This window comes from Tenrec ecaudatus, chromosome 10, assembly GCF_050624435.1.
Source record: "Tenrec ecaudatus isolate mTenEca1 chromosome 10, mTenEca1.hap1, whole genome shotgun sequence".
NCBI classification, from domain to species: Eukaryota; Metazoa; Chordata; class Mammalia; order Afrosoricida; family Tenrecidae; genus Tenrec; species Tenrec ecaudatus.
This window is the reverse complement of record NC_134539.1, coordinates 157,142,089-157,162,168: the sequence shown is the minus strand read 5'-3', so window position 1 is coordinate 157,162,168 and position 20,080 is coordinate 157,142,089. Positions and strand designations below refer to the sequence as shown.

The window sequence follows — 20,080 nt, the reverse complement described above, 5'->3', positions numbered from 1 at the left end:
ACAGCCGGACTGCAGCTTAGAACTGAGGATGATGAGATTTCTTATCACATATTTTGGATACATTATCAGGAGAGACGAGGCTCTGGAAAAGGACGTCATGCTTGGTAAAGTTAGAGGGGCAGCTAAAAAGAAGCCCCGTGACAAGAAGAAGTCTTAGCATCTCCGTTCTAAGGAGCACTCTGGTTGGGATCTCTTTGTCCTTTTAGCAGTCCAAGGTACTTTCAATATTGTTTGCCAGTACCATAATTCAGATGCATTGGTTCTTCTTTGGTCTTCCTTATTCAGTGTCCAACTTTCACAAGCATGTAAGGCAATGGAAAATACCATGGCTTGGATCAGGTGCATCTTACTCCTCAGAGTGACATCCTTGCTCTTCAACACGTTGAAGAGTCCTGGTAGCGTAGTGGTTATGTGTTGAGTTGAGATCCATGAGGTAGGCAGTTTAAAATTACCAGCTGCTCTGAGGGATAAAGATGGGGCTTTCTACTCCCATAAATAATTAGTCTCAGAAACTCACTGAAGCAGCTCTCCCCTGTCCTACAGGGTTGCTATGCATTAGGGTTGACGCAGTGGTGGTGAGTATAGTGCAGCAGGTTTATCTAATGCACTAGTATATGATCTCTTAATAGTACCTTCCACGAGCCACCACTAGGGCTCCTTTATTAGCAGCACTGAGAGAGTGCTGTACTGCCTGAGAAGGCAAAGGCCAAGGAGAGGGAGGTAGACCTGCTGGCAGGGCTGAGAAGAAGCTGTTGAAACTGAAGGACTGTATCCTGGGCATGTCTGATCTTGCATTTTAACCTCTTATTTTCCTAATAAACTCTATAATCATGAGTATAGTTTATGAGTTCTATGTGGCTATCCCAATCAGCTATTGAACTCAGCAGAGAAATAGATTGCTGTGGGAGGGATGGTTGGTGTCAGAATTAGTACCAAATTTTGGAGGGTGGAGGTAAATCTGACCTCCGTCTTGTAAGAATTGGCCATGGGATGATACTGAGTTGATTCTCTTTCCCCTGCCTGAAGCCAGGGGCACTCAGATGATATTCCCATGCCATTTTTTAATAGTAACAAAAATCCATAGGAGGCAATAAGTACTTTTTAGATAAGCGAATTCCGAATGGAATTCTATAACTGCTCAATACTATGTGAGTATATCCATAGTTGACAGGGCTGGGCTATACCTGGGGACTTTGGACAGCTCCCAAAAGCAGAGCCAAATGAGTGAGCAGCCGGAGAAGAATGAAGACCACGGGGGAGAGCTCTCGGTCAGAGACTGCCACCGCATTTCTGTTAGCAGGGCTCCCCAGCACGTGCCCAGTCTGAGTTCTGTCCGTGTCATTTCTGGAAAGGACAAGGGAAAACAGGGTGAGGATTAAGAATCAGAATCTGAGGACAGGAGACTAGGTTCACAGTTTGGAAGAAAGGCATGTGAAACATTTCTTAATCTACTAAGTCCAGGCCACACTCCCAGAGACTTTTCTTTCTTGATGTCCTTGACTGACTGGTCCAAAGCTCATGGCACTGCGTGTGGAAAGTGGTCAGTTTGAGGCTGTTTGTGCTGCCCCTGGACGCAGTTAGGACGGGGGACTGGATCTGCTGCTGCCACTGGGATCTTGTGTGTATGTGTGGGGTGGGGGGTGGTGGTGGTGCAGGCAGGATAAGGGTAGCTTGAGCCTGGGACCTTCAACATCAGCCTGGGGATCTGCACACATTTTCTGCTTTTCCAAGTCCAGTGGCTTCCACATCATCCGGGTCACAGCCAGATGGGAGATGCAGTCTGATAAGTGCATTCAGTTGTGTAAACACCGGAATGTTAGCACGCTCTGGTAGTTTATGGGGAGAATGGGTTAGAATATTGAAACTGTGACCACAGCAGAAGAGTTCAGGAGCATCCCATCTTGAGCAAGTGTGGGCATGAGATCACATTTTCATCTGGATTCTGACGTTTGATATTTGCCAAGATTGACTATGTCTCTTTCCAAAACCAAAACGAAATTTGGAAAAGCTAAGATAATTTGCAAGTTGTGATAGTTTTTGCTCAGATAGCTAAATATCTAGCATTTGGTCTTCTAGATGTAAATATTCCCCTTGAACTAGGTGAAATGTTTATGTTAAGCATGTTTCTTTCTTTTAAAAATTTTAATAAATCATTTAATTGGGGTCTCTTACAGCTCTTATAACAATCCGTGCATCCACTGTGTCAAGCACATTTGTACATATGTTGCCATCATCATATCTAAAACATTTTCTTTCGACTTGATCCCTTGGTATCAGCTCCTCTTTCTCCCCTCTCTCCCCCACCTCGTGAACCCTTGATAAATTATAAATTATTATTTTCATATCTTACACCATAACTGTCTCCCTTCACCCATGTTTCTGTTCATCCCCCAGTGTGTGGGTGTTGTATGCTGATCATTGTGATCTATTTAGTCCCCGTTGTCAATCATGTTTCTACTTGGGGGCAAGCCTCAGGTCCAAATGGAAGGCACTGAAGTACGAAAATGGAGGTTGATTTGGGCTTCAGAGCCCAGTTACCACTGATAAATCAAACACCTCATGGCTGTATGGCCACAGGGACCTTGGCACTGGTACACAAGTCCACATGTGTCATATTTACTATCAGTTTATAAGCTAGAATAGAAACTACTCAGAAGACCATAGTTTGACGACCTAGAAAGAAAATACAGTCTTACATACGTGATAACATGAAAGCCTTCATGGGGTCTGTGATTAACACCTCCAACTGGAAGACCACAGTCAATGCAATAGCTCTGCTGCATCGGCATGCCGCACTGGGGTAGAGACAGATATGAGTCATGCTCAGTTTGGAGCTGATATCATTTTATGCGCAAATCTATCACGTCAACGAACATTCTTATCACAGGAGGGAGGGAGTGCCACCAGGTTTGCTTATTGTATATGAGACAGGCAGAAAGGGCACATACTCTGCAAATTACACAAGACACTGACAAATTTGGATTTTTAAAAAAGTTGATTTAAGGTTTCTTTCCAATAGAGTGATACATTACAGACAAATGTATCAGCTCAGACTTCTTTTCTTCTCTTAGTCCCAGCCTCCCACCTCCACACTAGCTCAGTAGTCTTTAGTGCTTTGATCACTAAACTGGAGCACTCCAGACCTATTTCTTTAACTCCACTGAGACTTTTTATTGAATAATAATACTTAAGAGATTAATGCTTCCAATGGCTCATTTTCCTCCAAATCAGATTGTGTGCTCCTGCACCCATGGACCCAGCCTGCAGTCAACTCAGATAACAGCTGCGGACGCTCAGACCATTGGATTTCAGAGCTAGGACAGGCCATTTTTTTAGATTAAAAGATCATTTTATTGGAGGCTGTTACAGCTCTTATAGCAATGCCTACATTAATCTTATCACACATATTTGTACATATATTCCCATCATTATTTTCTAAACATTTACTCTCTATTTGAGCCTTTGGTATCAGCCCCTCGTTTTTTCTTCCCTCCTCCTTTCCCCGCTCGTGACCCCTTGACAAACTACAATCATTATTATTTTCATTCCTTATACCAATCAACCGCTGCCTCCCTTCCCCCATAATTTCTGTTGTTCATCCCCCTGGGTGTGGGGTGTGTGGGGGGAGGTAAGTGTTGATCATTGCGATCAATTCCCCTTTCCTCCTTTCTTCTTCCCACCTTCCCCCTACCTTCTTGGTATCAGTACTCTCATTCCTGTTCCTGGATCCCATGTGTTGTGAGCTCTTGTCTCTCTTTTTTTTTGAGCTCTTGTCTCTTATCTGTACCTGTGCACATGCTCCAGTGTAGCCCCCAGTAAAAGGCAGGACTGGGGTCATGATAGTGGGGGGTGAGGAAGTCTCAAGGAACCAGAGGACTATTGTGTGTTTCATCGGTGCTATACTGCACCCTGGTTGACTCATCCCTTCCTTGTGACCATTCTGTGAGGGGATGTCCCATTGTCTACAGATGGGTTTGGGTCTCTGCTTCCACATCCCTCATTCTCAACAGTATGGTTTTTGTTTGTTTGTTTGGAGTCTTCTGATGCCGGTTACCCAATCCCATCTATACCTCATGATCACACAGGCTACTGTACTGCATCCATGTGGGCTTCTTACTTCTCTGCTAGAGGGCCGCTTGCTTAACTTCAAGTCTTTAAGACCCCAGATGCTATATCTTTTCATAGACAGGCACCATCCACTTTCTCCACCACATTTGCTTATGCACCCATTTTGTCTTTAGTGATCGTGCAGGGAGAGTGAGCATCACAGAATGCCAGGTTGTTAGAACAAAATGTTCTTGCCTTGAGGCAGTGCTTAAGCAGAGCCCCAAAGTCCACTACCTCAGTGTATTGCCATATGTACATAGGCCAATACCTCTTTTTTAAATGAATTAATGTATTTACATATGTACACACCTATGTTTATACCTCTATCCATAGCTTTGCTTCCTAAATCTTTCCTGCTTCCTTTTACCTTCCTCCTGCCTCACCATTACCTTCGTCCTCTGCCTCGTAGTAATTCCTCTCAGCTAGATTGCTGTTGCTCCACACCCCCTTCTCCCCCCAGGATCTCTATGTCTTCCTTGTTGATTTTAATCCCTGGTTATACCTCTGTCTATGGCGTTGTTTGCTCACCTCTCCCTTCTACCACCCCCCCCCCCCAAGTACCTTCAGAACTGTCAGTCCCATTGCTTTCTCCTCAAGCTTGCTTCCCATGCCTATCTTATATAGGTAAACAAAACCAACAACAACAGAGACAAAACAAAAAGAAAACAAAAGATTGAATAAAAGGAAAAAAAGAAGGAAATAAAGATGATAATAATAACTAGGGGGGAACCCGAAACAAAAAAGCATATATAATTCCAGGTCTAGGACAGGCTTTGGAAAGAACCTATTTCAGGCCCTTCATCTCACAGACAGTGAAGTTCAGCAAGATGAGGTGTGCATACATTCCGTTTCTCCATGTTTCCTGTTGACTTGATCAGAGAGCTTGCTTGTGGTCACTACAGGAACAAGTCTGTATACTCTGGAGGAGGGGCCCTGGGCAAGATGCTGAGGGATTTGGACGTGAACATGAACCTACCGTACTTTTCCCCTGTGGTACTAACCATCTGTGAGTGTCCCCTTCCTGTAGTGTCTCTATCTACTCTCTAGGGGAAGTGATGTTGCCTATGGTCTAGTTAACACTTTGTCATTCTCTGAGGACCTGTGGACTAATGCTGCAGTGGCAAGAAAGGCTGGCCAGCCATGGTTTTCAGCCAGCAGCAATTCTGTTTCCTAGGAAACCTCTGGCAGTGTGTGTATACAGTTTTGGTTTTCACATGGGAGAGGGGACAGAAGTACTGCTGGTCTCTAGCGAGACAAGGCCAGAGATGCTGCTAAAGAATTTACAATACACAGGATAAAAGACCACAATAAAGAACCATCTAGTCCAAAATGCCCACTGTGCTAATTGAGAAACCCTCAGCTAGTCTGATGGCTGTCTAGAACCTCACCCTGCAGACACCCTAGCACCACTTAGAGGTGTGTCTGGGACACCTGGAACAGACCTCCGAATGAAAGAACTAGGCCCTCATTATCCCTTCCTCAATCCTGTTATTTCACCAGACCCACAGGAGACTGCATTAGAACCGCCAGGCCCAATTCCAAACATCCGGACTCACCTCTCCTACAGCACACGGATGTCCTTGGGAACATGCTGTTAGAAGAGCAAGGGGGTACACGTTAGCTGAGGAGGCTTATTGACCATGGTTCAAACGTAAAGCTAACTGAAATAGTATGTTGTGGATGTTCTGAGCATGTTACGAATAAAGGGGAATTACTTTGTTAGCTTGGGTAGTGACTGTTTGACATTATTGATCCTAGCTCAGTAAGTCTATGTTGTCGGGGAAAACATCTCTGAGTTTAATTTCACAAAGAAAAATTAGATTGGAAGCTTATACCAGGGTAACTTTAAGGAAGACAGTGTTTTATACCCTTCTATTCTCTTGGAAAATTTTAAAATCTTGAACATTATTTATTTTAAAAGAACTTTTAAACCTAGTCAAAAATGATTACTTATTCAGGGTAACAGCAAAATTGCTGTGAAACCATGAGTTGTATTATTCTTTCTTCTAGTTCTGTACTTCAAAAGAGCTATCTTTGGATCAGACTTTTAGTTGTATTATACTCAGAAGGCACCTCTGATGTGGCCTCCAGCCTTCTCCTGAATGATGTATGTCAAGGAACAGTCTGTGTCCTGAGGGCTTCTCTCCTTATGATTAAAAAATAAAGGGTTTCAACCATTCACAGTCAGTAAAGGGCCAATTCCTGCAAGCCACTCAGGTTCTCGCGAAGCTTACAAAGGCAGCAGGCGGAAAGCTACCTGAATGGGACCTTCACTCATCAACCAGTGGCTCTCAAGTCTCCATCAGTGCTTCATGGGGCATGTCATTGCTCCTCAGAGTTGAGGGTGGTGTGATCCCATCATACTCACTGTACCAGCAAACTCTTTTCAGATCTCCCCAATTCCTAGCTTGAGCCAGCAAGTCTTCAGGCATAGTTGGAAGAAAAGCATTCTAGGAGGAGAAAAAACAAACAAGCAAAAACCCCACCAGAGCTAGATTCAGCCTGGAAGAAAGAAGAAAGTGAACTTCTGGTTTGCTTTCCCACTGCCCTCAAAAGCTTTGGAGGTCGAACGACCCTTTCACAGGGGTCACCTGATTCATAACAGTAGCAAAGTGACGGTGATGAAGTAGCAACAAAAATAATTTGATAGCAGGGGGTCCCCACAACCTGAGGGACTGTATTAAAGGGTTGTGGGATTAGGAAGGTTGAGAACCACTGCTCTAGAAAAGGAAGGTGTCCAGCGTCTGCATGCTTATGCACAGTCTCGAAAGTGACAAACGACTGCCGTTTTGACTGGGAATGCCGACATAATTCACATCCAAGCCTTACCGTCATGTGTTCGGGGCAGAAGGCCAAGTTCCTCAGGGGTTCCAAGACTTTGTTCTGCACACAGAGAAGGATGGCTGCAGCATGGACAGCCATCTCTGCTACTGTCACTTCAAGACCCCCTTCATGGGTGTCTGTGGTCAGCAGTGGCAGAGTGTTGGCCACCAGGGCTGTTGCAAAACTTCCAGCTTGAGGAGAAAGGGTCTTGGTGTCTTCTATGAATCTGTTCACAGCTTCACATTGCTGACAGTAAAAATGTTTTATGTATATATATATATTTATTTTAAACATTTTATTAGGGACTCATACAACTCTTATCACAATCCATACATACATCAATTGTGTAAAGCACATCTGTACATTCTTTACCCTCATCATTTTCACAGCATTTGCTCTCCACCTAAGCCCCTGACATCAGTTCCTCTTTTTTCCCCTCCTTCCCTGCTCCCCCCCATGAGCCCTTGATAATTTATAAGTTATTATTTTGTTATATCTTGCCCTGTCCGACATCTCCCTTCACCCCCTTTTCTGTTGTCCATCCCCCAGGGAGGAGGTCACATGTAGATCCTTGTAATATTTTATATATTAAAGTATATTATAAGAATTCAAAGGTTTTCCTATAGCTAGCTATATATTTTATTTATTTATTAAATAGTGTTATTGGCACATACTTCACGTCTATACCATTTAATTATTCAGTCATACTAAGAATTGTACAATCATCACTACAATCAATTTCAGAATATTTTCTTCTCACATTCGTCGCAGCTAGTTCCCCATTTCCCTGCTTTCTCCCTGCCATGCCCTCTCTAGTTACTGCTCTACACTACTCATTCTGGACTTTCTCTACAGCAAATCACACGAAACAAAACGCATTCATACAAAGCAAGCAAACATGCAAGCAAACCAACCAAAACACCAGCAACAATGACTAGACAAAACATATAAAAACCTCAATCAAAAAGAAAGCAGAAAATATTAAAAACGGAAACAACTTTACAATAGGTCAAAAGGGAGATCAAATGATAAAATAGTACATTTTAACCTAACTACACTTGACTTTACAGTGCTCTTCTGCATGATACTGAGGCTGTTCACATCCCTCAACTATGGTCTGAGGGGATTCATGGGAGACAATCCATGTGGGGACCCTGCAAATGGATTTTGGACTTCCACCATCATCCACAGTCTTCTGCAAATCAGGTGTTCCCAATTTAAGCTCTGATAACTGGTATTTCCTTCAGATTTGAATTTATTACCTAAAATTCTTGGATCTCATAGGCGGTAATTTCTTCCATGTGGAGTTAGTTGAAGTTAGCCATACATTTAAAAATCAAATAGACATAAAATTTCAATGCAAATATATTAATTATCACCAATTTTTGGGAGAAGTTCTATGTAGAAGAGAATTTTCATATAAAAACAGCACCTACTTAATTAAGCACTAATTTTGAGATTATGTTTTAAGAAACATCACTTTATGTTCCTATGCTCTTGATTTTAATTATAAAAGCTTGATTTAACAGAAGATAGTTTTTTACCTAACATAGTTGGAAATACCAAATCCTATATTTAAGAAGTTATAGGCAACTGTGTATTTGTAGCTTTTACTACTATCAAAAAAAGTCCATCCAAATAATGAAACTGTGAGCATAAGCCCCAATGTTGATACTCACCTCAGGCTTAGGGTGGAGGCTTGCATTAGGGGATCTGTACAAAACAGTTACTTCCTGGAAAAGTGCCAGCAGTAAGTAGACGTCATGTTGAATTTCAGGTTCCCTACAGGTCTGAATTCAAAGATAAATTACATGAGTTTCTAAAAGTAATACAGGTCAATTAGAACTCTGTGTGACACATGTGAATATGGATCAATCCCCAAGCCATATAACAGTGTAAAGGAGCCTTTCCAAAAGCCCTGGGTCTCTCAGGCCTGTTCTTCAGAACCTTCTTACAAACATCTCTTGGATTACAAGGTTCATTTAATATTCTTACCCTAACCTCAAAGCATACTTATTAGGTGGTTATGACAGAAATTCAACAAGTTCAAAATGTAGCACACAATCAGCAACTGATGGTATTGAAGGAAGAAGTCTAAGATATACTGGAGTTATTGGTGAAAAATAGGGCTCCAGGTATTGATGGAATACCAATCAAATTTGGCAGCAAATTACTTCAGTATTGTAGTCCTTCACTCATCTATGCGAAGAAACTTGGAAAACAGCTACTCGGTCAACCAACTGTAAGAGTTTCATATTTGTGCCCATTCCAACAAAAAGTGACCTGCTGGTAATTAATAAGCAGTTGTAGAAGTACATCAATAAGGAGCTGCCAGAAATACATAACAGATTTAGAAGAGGATGTGGAACAAGGGACAGCATTGCTTAAATCTTGACTGAAATCAGATAATACTAGAAGATGTTTGCTTGTATTTTATTGACTATACAAAGATATTCAGCTGTGTGGATCACAACAAACTATGGATAACACTGAGAAAAAATAGAATTCCAGAACACTTAAATCTTGCTCATGGGAACCTGTTCCTATTCACACAGAACAAGGAGATACTGAGTGATTTAGCATTGTGTCCTTTAGCCATCCTTAGTAAATTATCCGAGAAGCTGGCCTCTACTCTAAGAAGAAGGTAGCCTCAGGATTGGGGGACTCTATCAACCCCTACAATATTCATATCTTACAATCATGCTTGCTGAAAATAACAAGGACTTGAAATGACGTACTTATTGTTGATCAAAGACTACAGCCTTTAGTGTGTATTACACCTCAACGTAAAACAAAAATTCTTTACAACAGAACCAATAAACTGTATCATTTTAACCTCTCCCAAAAAGAAATTGTCAATTATGTTCATTTTGGATATAATCAGTGTTCATGGAAACAGTAGGCAGGGTTCTCTCGAGAAACAAAACCAGGACACTTGTGATTATATATGTAATACATATATATAATATACATATAATAAGAGGATAGGTTTATACAGTGAGAAGGAATATAACAACTAATTAGTCCACACAGCAGTGTAGAGGGTTCAGTTCAACTCACTTCCATGGAACAGTTAATATACTGCTGGGTCCAAGGTCAAGGAAGCAGATAGCGGAGTCCTCCCTTGGGCAAGACAAGCAGAGCCTGCCCACAGACAGCAAGCAGCAGAGTGAGTCACCAAGTGTCAGTAGCTCAGGAGTTTTAGCAAAGCAGGCGTGGATGAGATATCAAAAGCAAGTAATGGAAGGCGACAGGATTCACCAGTCTCAAATTCAGTGTATGTACAAGCAGCATGGTGAAGCAGGTCTGGAAGTACTCTCAAGCTCTAGCTCAGGGGTCCTCAAACTTTTTAAACAGGGGGCCAGTTCACTGTCCCTCTAACCCGTTGGAGGGCTGGACTATAGTTTTTGAAAAAGCTATGAACAAATTCCTATGCACACTGCACATATCTTATTTTGAAGTAAAAAAAATGGGACAAAAACACCCAGCGGGTTGCATGTGGCCTGCGGGCTGTAGTTTGAGGACCCCTGCCTAGCTACAGAAGCCACAGGTTGACCTGGCCCACAGGTAGTGTAGCTCACAGGTTGAGGCAGAGAACCAGCTAAAGCAGCAGCACACTCTAATTACCAGAGAGCAGGAGAGAGGGGGTGGGCCTTGAAGAGCCATTTATCTCTTTGCTCTTCAATCAAACTGTGACCTGATTAACCCCACACGTTCCTATTGACCAGGTTGGCACAATAAACATAACTCATAGTCAAGAAATCAAATGACAGACTGTACTGGATACTCTCTTACAAACTACCTCTTTAAGGAGGTACACTGGTACAGATGGGAACTGGAAACACAGGGAAGCCAAGGCGGATGATCCCCTCAGGACCAGTGATGAGAGTGGCAACACTGGGAGGGAAGGGGGTGTAGAAAGGGAGAACCGATCTCGGGGATCTACATGTAACCTCCTCTCTGGGGCATGGGCAACAGGAAGGTGAGTGAGGGGAGACGCCGGGCAGTGTAAGATAAGATAAAATTATTACATATAAATTATTAAGGGTTCACGAGGGAGGGGGGAACGGGGAGGGAGGGGGAGGGAAAAAAGGAAAATTAGCTGATTCCAGGAACCCAAGTGGATGGCGAATTTTGAGAATGATGAGGGCAACGAATGTATAAGGGTGCTTTACTCAATTGATGTATGTATGGATTGTGATAAGATTTGTATGAGCCCCGGGGGGAGCGGGGAGGGAGGGGGAAAAAAAGAGGACCTGATGCAGAGGGCTTAAGTGGAAAGCAAATGCTTTGAGAGTGATTAGGGCAAAGAATGTATGGATGTGCTTTATACAATGGATGTATGTATAAGTGTGGATTGTGATAAGAGTTGTATGAGCCCCTAATAAAATGTAAAAAAAGAAAAAAAAGATTTGTATGAGCCCCAATAAAATGATTTATTAAAAAAAAGATTAGGTTTGAACACCCAGAATCTTTATGAAAGTATACATGCCACGAGCATATATACATGAATCATGAACATACACAGGCATGGAGGAAGTAATTCTTCAACAGAGTCTTACACAGGAAGTAATGGGCATGTAGGGAAAAAAGGAACTGCTTATGACATTTGCCTGTCAGCAGAATAGTTATTCTGTCAGCCTAGCTCATCTGTTGTTGCTGCTCTGTTTCAGCGACTAGTTCCCCGACTGTCTACTATGACTGTGGAAATCATGGACACATGACTGCCAGTGTAGTGTGCTGCTGACAGAGTCTTCATTAGTCCATCACCACTACATCCTCAGACCCTGGGACCCTGCGCTGCAATATGCACCGTTCCCTAAAAGTATATTTTTCAGTTAGCTGTGTCAGAAGTACCATTTGCCCTGTTTCTGAAGAACACACTACCTGTGTACACTTTTCCTGAGCAGGAAGAGGATTTCTATCTCCCCTCTTGCCAGCAAAATGCCCGGGCCACAGGGTCTCAAAAGGAAGTCGGCGTGAACGCTCTAAAGATAAATCTGAAAGCCCTGCAGCTTTATTAGATGAAGCACGCATTGAGCCTGTGTTCAAGAATAATGAACCTACACAAGCATGGAGGAAGTAATTTTCTGCAGGGTCCCACAGGAAGTAATGGGCATGTGCAGATCCAAAAGGCCTGGTGGCCTTGGCCCACCAGCAAAACAGTAAATCTGTCCATCCAGCAACTCAACTGCTGTTGCTGCCTTGTTTGTTTCAGTGAGTAGGTTCCCAGCACTGTCCACTACACCTGTGGTGGTCACGGGCATGTGACAGCACGTAGAGTGCTACTGTGTGGGTCTCTGCTCTTTTCTATTTCCACTGCAGCCGCAGTCAGAAACACAGGCAGATGTGGACCCTGAGTAGGGGCTGTCTTGTGCCCCAGAGAAACCTGGAGCCGCCCTACCTCCAGAGCAGCTGCCATGCCCTTGGGATTGCACTCCAGGATGGCTCTGCCCACCGCATCACGAAGAGTCTTGTATCCATCACCGTACACAAGGAATCGGTCCAGCTGGCCTGGAGAGTCCTCCTGTAACATAGTGTTCAATCAGGGAAGGGGGAAGTGTTTCAGAGAACTGTTTCTAGAGGGAAAGGAGCCAGGTAACCATGAGGAATTTCAAGGAGGCTGAGCTGGTGGTCCCTGTGCAGTCTTTGGGAAGAGCTTCCTTCTCAATAAGTAGAGGGAGAAGTGGGGGGAAATCTAGGGAGAAGTGGGGGGAAATCTGGCGAGAAGGCCTTGCTGATCTTGCAGCTACTTTCCTTTATTAAGGATTGCACCAGAGAGCAGCTGTTCAGTCCCAGAGAAAATAAAATATCCATGTTTTTACTGCTGGTTCTGTAACCCAGGACAGCCAGGTTTTCTTCATTCCGGAGCCCCGGGGAAGGCCACTTGTAGACCCTGGGCCAAGCTTATTGCTGTTCTTGGTTCTTATTGTTTCCCCTCCCACCTGTCAAAGGCCAACAGAGCAGATCCTGCTGGGGTATTACTTTCCATCAGAACAAAGCAAAGGCCCCACAAAGATTCTTTGATTCAGTTCCCCAGTGTCTCACTTGATCAGGGAGAGGTAGACGACAAAGCCAGAAACCCAGGCACACACCTACCAACCCCGCAGGCACACACATCTTTTCACGATGGCAGACAGTCTAGAGATCGCACGCTGTGTCAGATTCAGTGAAGTACAGAGAAGGGCCAGGCCAGGCCTCTCCTGCCTCCCTACTGCTTAAGGGAGAAAGTGAGCATGGGGAGGAAGGAAGGAACTGCAGCACCACCTCCTGGGCGGTGGTGGGTGAGGCTCTGGGGCAGCCCTGCTCACCTGCTGTGTAATGACTTCCTTGGGGAACACCCACTGGGCCGGGTGGCCCCGTTGGGCGAGGTTCTGCACAAACTCCATTGTGTGTTGGCTTGTGAGCCTCCTCACCAAGTATACCCGGAACCAGTCGTTCTTGGCTTGGGAACAGAAGTGCTCCACGTGCTGCAGATAATGCTGCTTTTCTTCAGCAATCTCTGGAGAGGGCAGAGAGAGAGTGGGTGAGTGCAGGTGACTGAGATTGAGCATTCGCCAAGGTCCTGGACACGGAGCTGCTCAAGGGTATGGGGAGGCCGCCTTAGTCACAGCAAAAGCAATCCAGAAGAGAGAGGTCAGAGTAAGGGGCAATCTTCTTTTAAGAACAAGTTTCCTATATTCTGCTTCCTAAGCAATGGGGTCTTTTGCCCAAGGTGGAGCAAGACTTGCCTGAGCCTGCGTGAAGTTCAAAGAGGAAGTCAGAAGCCCTGTCTAGACAGAGGCGCACTCGTGCCATCTCCTGCAGGTATTCAATGGAAGCCTCCTTAGCAGGCTCTGTGCCGTGTCTTGATGGGAAGTAAGTCCTCAGGAAATGGCCTTCCTCTCGTAGGTAGTTCAGTTCCTCCTTTTCGGAGAAAGCACTAGTTTTCTCATGTATTGAATCCTAGGGAATGGAGAGTGAGAAAGGATATTATTCTTTTTCATATGAAAGTCCTCAACCTTCTAACATTGCCTCCATGGCGAGTAAAGGAAGGATAGAGAATAGATGCTCATGGTTGGAGGTTTGAGCAAGAAAGAAGGGAAAGAAAGTCCACAAGGAAAATATCTTGTAAAACCAAATTGTATTCATCTACCCCTGGCTGTCATTTGTCGTACTGTGGTCGCTTATGTGTTCCTATGATGCTGTAAGCTATGTCACTGGTGTATTTCAAATGACAGCAGGATCACCCAAAGTGAGCAGGTTCCAGTGACGCTTCCAGACTAAGAACAGACAACAAAGAAGTACTTGGCTCCCCCCTTTGGAGGAAGCTACCACTGAGAAGCTTTGAAACATTGTCCGATACCAAAGGTAAAATGAACATTGTCGGAGGTAGTGCTGGAGGATGAGCCCCTAGGGCTGAGGGCATTCAAATGGTGACAGAGGAGGAGCTGATTTCTCAAAGTGGAGTCAACTGTGGTGACATGATATGGGTAAAGCCTGTAGAAGTGAAGCCATAGGGATCGTCACTTGATGATGGGGTATTGCAAAAATCTGCTAAGGATTGGAACTTGGAATGTGCAAAGTAGAAGTTGGGGAAAACTGGGAGTCAAAAAATGAAATAGAATGCATAAAAACCGAAAACAAAACAAAGCAAACTGATCTCATGGGCATGATTGAGCAGAAATGGACTGGTATTGGCTATTTTGAATCATAAAATCATCTGACTTACTATGCTTGGGATAACATAATCAAGAGGAATGGCCTGGAATTTATTGTCAAAAAGGACATTTCAAAATCAATCATGAAGTACCAAGGTGCCTGTGATAGGAATATGTCTGTCTACCTTCAAGGAAATCCAATTAATACAATTATTATTCAAACTTATGCACCAACCACAAAATCTAGTGATGGAGAAATTGAAGAATTCTGTCAATCACTTCAGTTGGAAATTGACCCAACATGCAACCTAGATGCACTGAAAATTATTGGCTATTGAAATTTGGAATTTGGTGGAAAAAGACTTTGGTGATAAAAACAAAGCTGGAGTTCGCATGATAGAATTTTGCAAAATCAGTAACTTGTTCATAGTCAAATACCCATTTTTCAACAATACAAAAAGTGACTATACATATGAACTTTTCCAGATCGAATACACAGAAATCAAACTGACTACATCTGTGGTACAAGACAGTAGAGAAGTTCAATATCAGCAAGTAAAACCAGGCCAGGGGCTGACTGTGGAATAGACCATCAATTGCTCATATTTAAGTTCAGGATAAAGTAGAAAATTAAAACAAGATCACAAGAGCCAAATTACAACCTTGAGTTTACCCCACCTAAATGTCGAGAACATCTCAAGAACAGATTTGACATATTGAATACCAATGAGAGAAGACCCGATGAGCTCTGGGAGGATGTCAAGACCATCACTCATGAAGGAATCAAAAGGTCCTTAAGAGGAAAGAACTAGGAAGCAAAGGACATTTATATAGGTCTAAATACAGGCATTTACATATATAAATATATATAACGATAGGGAAATTGATCTATGTACATATATTTATATGTTACGTATTAAGGTAGCAGATGGACATAGAGCCTCTACTCAAGTGCTCCCTCAACATAAGATCACTGAGTTCTAATACCCCAGCATTCTGTGATGCTCACTTTTTCTACACGATCACTGAAGACAAAATGGGTGCATAAGCAAATGTGGTGAAGAAAGCTGATATTGCCTATCAAAAGATATTTCATCTGGGGTTTTATAAGCTTGAAGATAAATAAGTGGCAATCTAGCTGAGAAGCAACAAAGCCCACATGGAAGAAGCACATTGGCCTGTGTGATCATGAGGTGTTGATGGGGACAGGTACCAGGCATCTAAGACCCAGAACAAAATCATACCAATGTGCAATTGGACATCCCCTTTCAGAAGGGTCACAAGGAAGAGAGGAGCCAGTCAGGGTGCAGTATAGCACCGATTAAACACACGACTTTCCTCTAGTTCTTTTTTAAAATTAAATACTTTTATTGGAGGCTGTTACATCTCTTAAAAAAATCATTTTATTGGGGGCTCGTACAATTCATATCAGAATCCATACATACATCCATTGTGTCAAGAACATATGTACATTTGTTGCCATCATTTTGAAAGCATTTTCTTTCTACTTGAGCCCTTGGTATCAGCTCATTTCCCCCTCACCCTCCCTCCCTCATGAACCCTTGATAAGTTATAGATTATTATTTTCATACTTACATCGTCCTTTATCACCCTCTACCCACTTTCTGTTGTTCATACCCCTGGGAGGGGGTTAGATGTTAATCCTTGTGATCGATTCTCCCTTTCTCCCCCCACCTTCCCCTTATCATCCTGGTAGCTCTGTTCTCATTATTGGCCCCGAGGGGTATCTATCTTGGATTCCCTGTGTTGTGGGCTCTTATCCATAGCAGTATGTGTGTTCTGGTCTAATCTGATTTGTAAGGTAGAATTGAGGTCATGATAATGGTGGGCAGAAAGTATTAAAGAACTAGAGGAAAGTTATGTGATTCATAGGTGCTATACTACACCCAGACTGGTTTGTCTCTTCCTTGTGACCCTTCTGTAAGGGGATGTCCAATTGTTTATAGATGGGCTTTGGATCTCCACTCCACCCTCATCCCCCTGTTCACACTGGTATGATTTTGTTCTGGGTCTTAGATGCCTGATACCTGATCCCATCAACATCTCATGATCATACAGGCTGGTGTGCTTCATCCATGTGGGCTTTTTCTTTTCTTTTTTTCAAAAAATCATTTTATTGGGGGCTTATACAACTCATATCACTATCCATACATCCATCCATGTGTCAAGCACTTTTGTACATTTGTTTCCCTCATCATTCTCAAAACATTTGCTTTCTACTTGAGCCCTTGGTATCAGCTCCTTACTTCCCCCCTTCTCATCCCCCCTCTCCCATGAACCCTTGATAATTTATAAATTATTATTATTTTGTCATATCTTACACCATCCGATGTCTCCCTTCGCCCACTTCTCTGCTGTCTGTCCCCCAGGGAGGAGGTTATATGTAGATCCTTGTAATCGGTTCCCCCTTTCTCTTATCATCTTCCTTCCACCCTCTCGGTATTGCCACTCTCACCAATGGTCCCAAAGGGTTCATCTGTCCTGGATTCCCTGTGTTTACAGTTCCTATCTGTACCAGTGTACAACCTCGGGTCCAGCTGGATTTGTAAGGTAGAAAGCATTCAAGAACTAGAGGAAAATTGTATGTTTCATCAATGCTATACTATACTCTGACTGGCTGGTCTCCTCCCCACGGCCCCTTTTTTTTAATATTAGAAATGATTTTAATGGAGCAGACAGGGATTATTTTTTTTCATTTGTTTCATTTACATTTTGACTTCAGGATTTAATTTTATCTTAATAATTATGGAAAATATTTATGATTCTAAAGTAAGATCTACAAAGCAAGCTTCCATCCTTGTGCCCTCCAATCCTCTCTTTCTTCCATTTTTAGGTAACCATTAAACATTAGTCATTACAAATCATTACTTAAAAATATATCATTGTAATCCTCTCTCCTCTTTTCACACTGTTCTATGGTAATGGTCAGAATGCTCCTTAGAAGTGAGGATGGCAAGATTTCGTCTCATGTACTCTGGATATGTTATCACAATGGATACGTTATCACAAGAGACTAGTCCATGGAAAAAGGCATCATGTCTGGTAAAGCTAAGGGTCAGTGAAAACGAGGAAGACCCTTGATGGGATGGATTGACAATGACCTTAAACATAGTAACAATGGTTAGGATGATACCGGACCAGGTAATGTTCCATTCTGTACATTGGGTTGTACAAGTCAGAACAGTGTCTCAAAGGAGCCGTAAACTCTGCTTGGGATGCGAAAAGAGGCTTTGCAGGAGAGGCAATATGAATGTTGGGTTTTGGAAGATGGATATGAGCCCTTCAGATGGCTATGGTAGGGAGAAGCATTCCACTGGCTGTAAGGAAGTATATAAAAAAGACTCAGAGGTAGGAAAAGTATGGTATATTTTTGGGAGAGCAAGTCATGTAGTTTGGCTTGAACCCTGAATGTGAAGACATCTCAAGCTGCTTTCCAGTTGATTCTACTCGTGCCACCCCCACACGGGTCAGAGATCTACCTTCTCCAGGGCTTTCCTGTCTCGGACCTTTGGATGCTGATTGCCTGGTCTTTCCTTCTTGAGCGTCAACCTGAACTTGCAGGTGAACAACTGATGGTCTATATGCAGTTGTCCTTTGGCCTTGCTTTGACTGATGTTGTTGAGTGCTTCTCCAGTGTCTCTGCCCCCAGATGGATCAGTTAGATTCCGGTGTGTTCCATATGGGGAGGTGCATGTGTTGTGTCATCACCATTTCTGTTGTTGAATAAAAGGTATCTGTAATGAAGCCTTTCCAAAAAAAATCAAACTCACTGCCATCTGATTAGTAGTGATCTGTTAAGACAGAATATAATTGCCCTGAGCAGAACTGCCCCTGTGGGTTTCTGAGGCCACGGCCCTTCTTCAAGTTGATGTGTAACTGCCCACAGATGGGCCTGGATCCCCACTCCGCACTGCCCCTCATTCACAATGCTATGAGTTTTTGGTCTTTGATGCCTGATACCTGATTCCTTCGATGCCTTGTGATCTCACAGGCTGGTGTGCTTTTTCCATGTGGGTGTTGTTGTTTCTCAGTTAGATGGCTGCTTGTTTATCTTCAAGCCTATAGGACCCCCGACTCTATATCTTTTGATAGCTGGGCACTATCAGCTTTCTTCACCACATTTACTTATACACCCACTTTGTCTTCAGGGATTGTGTTGGGATAGGCTGGTGTGCTTCTTTCATGTGGGTTTTGTTGTTTTTCAGCTAGATAGCTGTTTGTTTATCTTCAGGCCTTTAAGACCCCAGATGCTATATCTTTTTTTTTATCCCACTCCCCCACCCCCTTTCCCTCTCGTCCAATGAGCCGCTATATCTTTTGATAGCTGGGCACCATCAGCTTTCTTCACCACATTTGCTTGTGCACCTCTTGCTTTCAGCAATTGTGCCAGGAAGGTGAGCCTCTCAGACTGCTGAATTATTAGAACAAAGTGTTCTTGTGTTGAGGGAGTACTTGAGTAGGGGCCCTTCATGTGGGCTTTTCCCTCTAGTTTTTTAATGCTTCCGCCTCCCTACTATCATGACCCCAATTTGACCTTACAAATCTAGCTAGACCAGAGCATGTACACTGGTACAGATAAGAGCTCCAAACACAGGGAATCCAGAAAAGATAAACCCAAGACCAATAATAAGAGTAGCGATACCCGCTGAAGACAAATGGGTGCATAAGCAAATGTGGTGAAGAAAGCTGATGGTGCCCCGCTATCAAAAGAGATAGTGTCTGGGGTCTTAAAGGTTTGAAGGTGAACAAGCGGCCATCAAGCTCAGAAGCAAAAAAGCCCACATGGAAGAAGCACACCGGCCAGTGCGATCACGAGGTGCCAAGGGACCAGGTATAAGGCATCATGCAAAAAAACAAACAAACAACGATATAAGTGTGTGTATGTATGTGTATATATGTGTATATGTATATGTATATGTATATATATATACACCATATTAAATGAAGGGGGAAGTGCAGAGTGGAGACCCAAGGCCCAAGTGTCGGCCAATGGAGATCCCCTCATAGAGGCGTTTAGGAGAGGAGATGGGTTAATTAGGGTGCGAGGTAGTACCGATGAAGAACACAGCTTTCCCCCAGATCCTGGATGCTTCCTCCCCCCAACTACCATGATCCGAATTCTACCTTGCAGGGCTTGATAGGACAGAGGCTGTACACTGGTACATATGAGGGCTGGAGGTACAGGGAATCCAGGGTGGATGATACCTTCAGGACCAAGGGTGTGAGGGGCGATGCTGGGAGAGTGGAGGGTGAGTGGGTTGGAAAGGGGGAACTGATTACAAGGATCCACATGTGACCTCTTCCCTGGGAGAGGGACAGCAGAGAAGGGGGGAAGGGAGACTCCGGATAGGGCAAGATATGACAAAATAACGAGGTATAAATTACCAAGGGCACATGAGGGAGGGGGGAAAGGGGAGGGAGGGCAAAAAAAAGAGGACCTGATGCAAGGGGCTTAAGTGGAGAGCAAATGCTTTGAGAATGATTGGGGC

General features: G+C 43.5%; 1 protein-coding gene across 1 annotated transcript in view; it reads right to left on the bottom strand.

The window, feature by feature from the left end:
- LOC142460104 (E3 ubiquitin-protein ligase RNF213-like) overlaps nucleotides 1-20,080 on the bottom strand; it is a 142,348-nt gene that overhangs the window by 17,864 nt on the left and 104,404 nt on the right. Inside the window, exons 45-54 of the mRNA XM_075562325.1 lie at nucleotides 13,662-13,875; nucleotides 13,242-13,432; nucleotides 12,818-12,826; nucleotides 12,335-12,457; nucleotides 8,610-8,720; nucleotides 6,937-7,176; nucleotides 6,476-6,557; nucleotides 5,664-5,698; nucleotides 2,701-2,795; nucleotides 1,185-1,344 (exon numbers count right to left, since the gene is read on the bottom strand). Coding sequence (XP_075418440.1) covers nucleotides 1,185-1,344; nucleotides 2,701-2,795; nucleotides 5,664-5,698; nucleotides 6,476-6,557; nucleotides 6,937-7,176; nucleotides 8,610-8,720; nucleotides 12,335-12,457; nucleotides 12,818-12,826; nucleotides 13,242-13,432; nucleotides 13,662-13,875 — 1,260 coding nt within the window. The remainder of the gene's footprint in view (nucleotides 1-1,184; nucleotides 1,345-2,700; nucleotides 2,796-5,663; nucleotides 5,699-6,475; nucleotides 6,558-6,936; nucleotides 7,177-8,609; nucleotides 8,721-12,334; nucleotides 12,458-12,817; nucleotides 12,827-13,241; nucleotides 13,433-13,661; nucleotides 13,876-20,080) is intronic.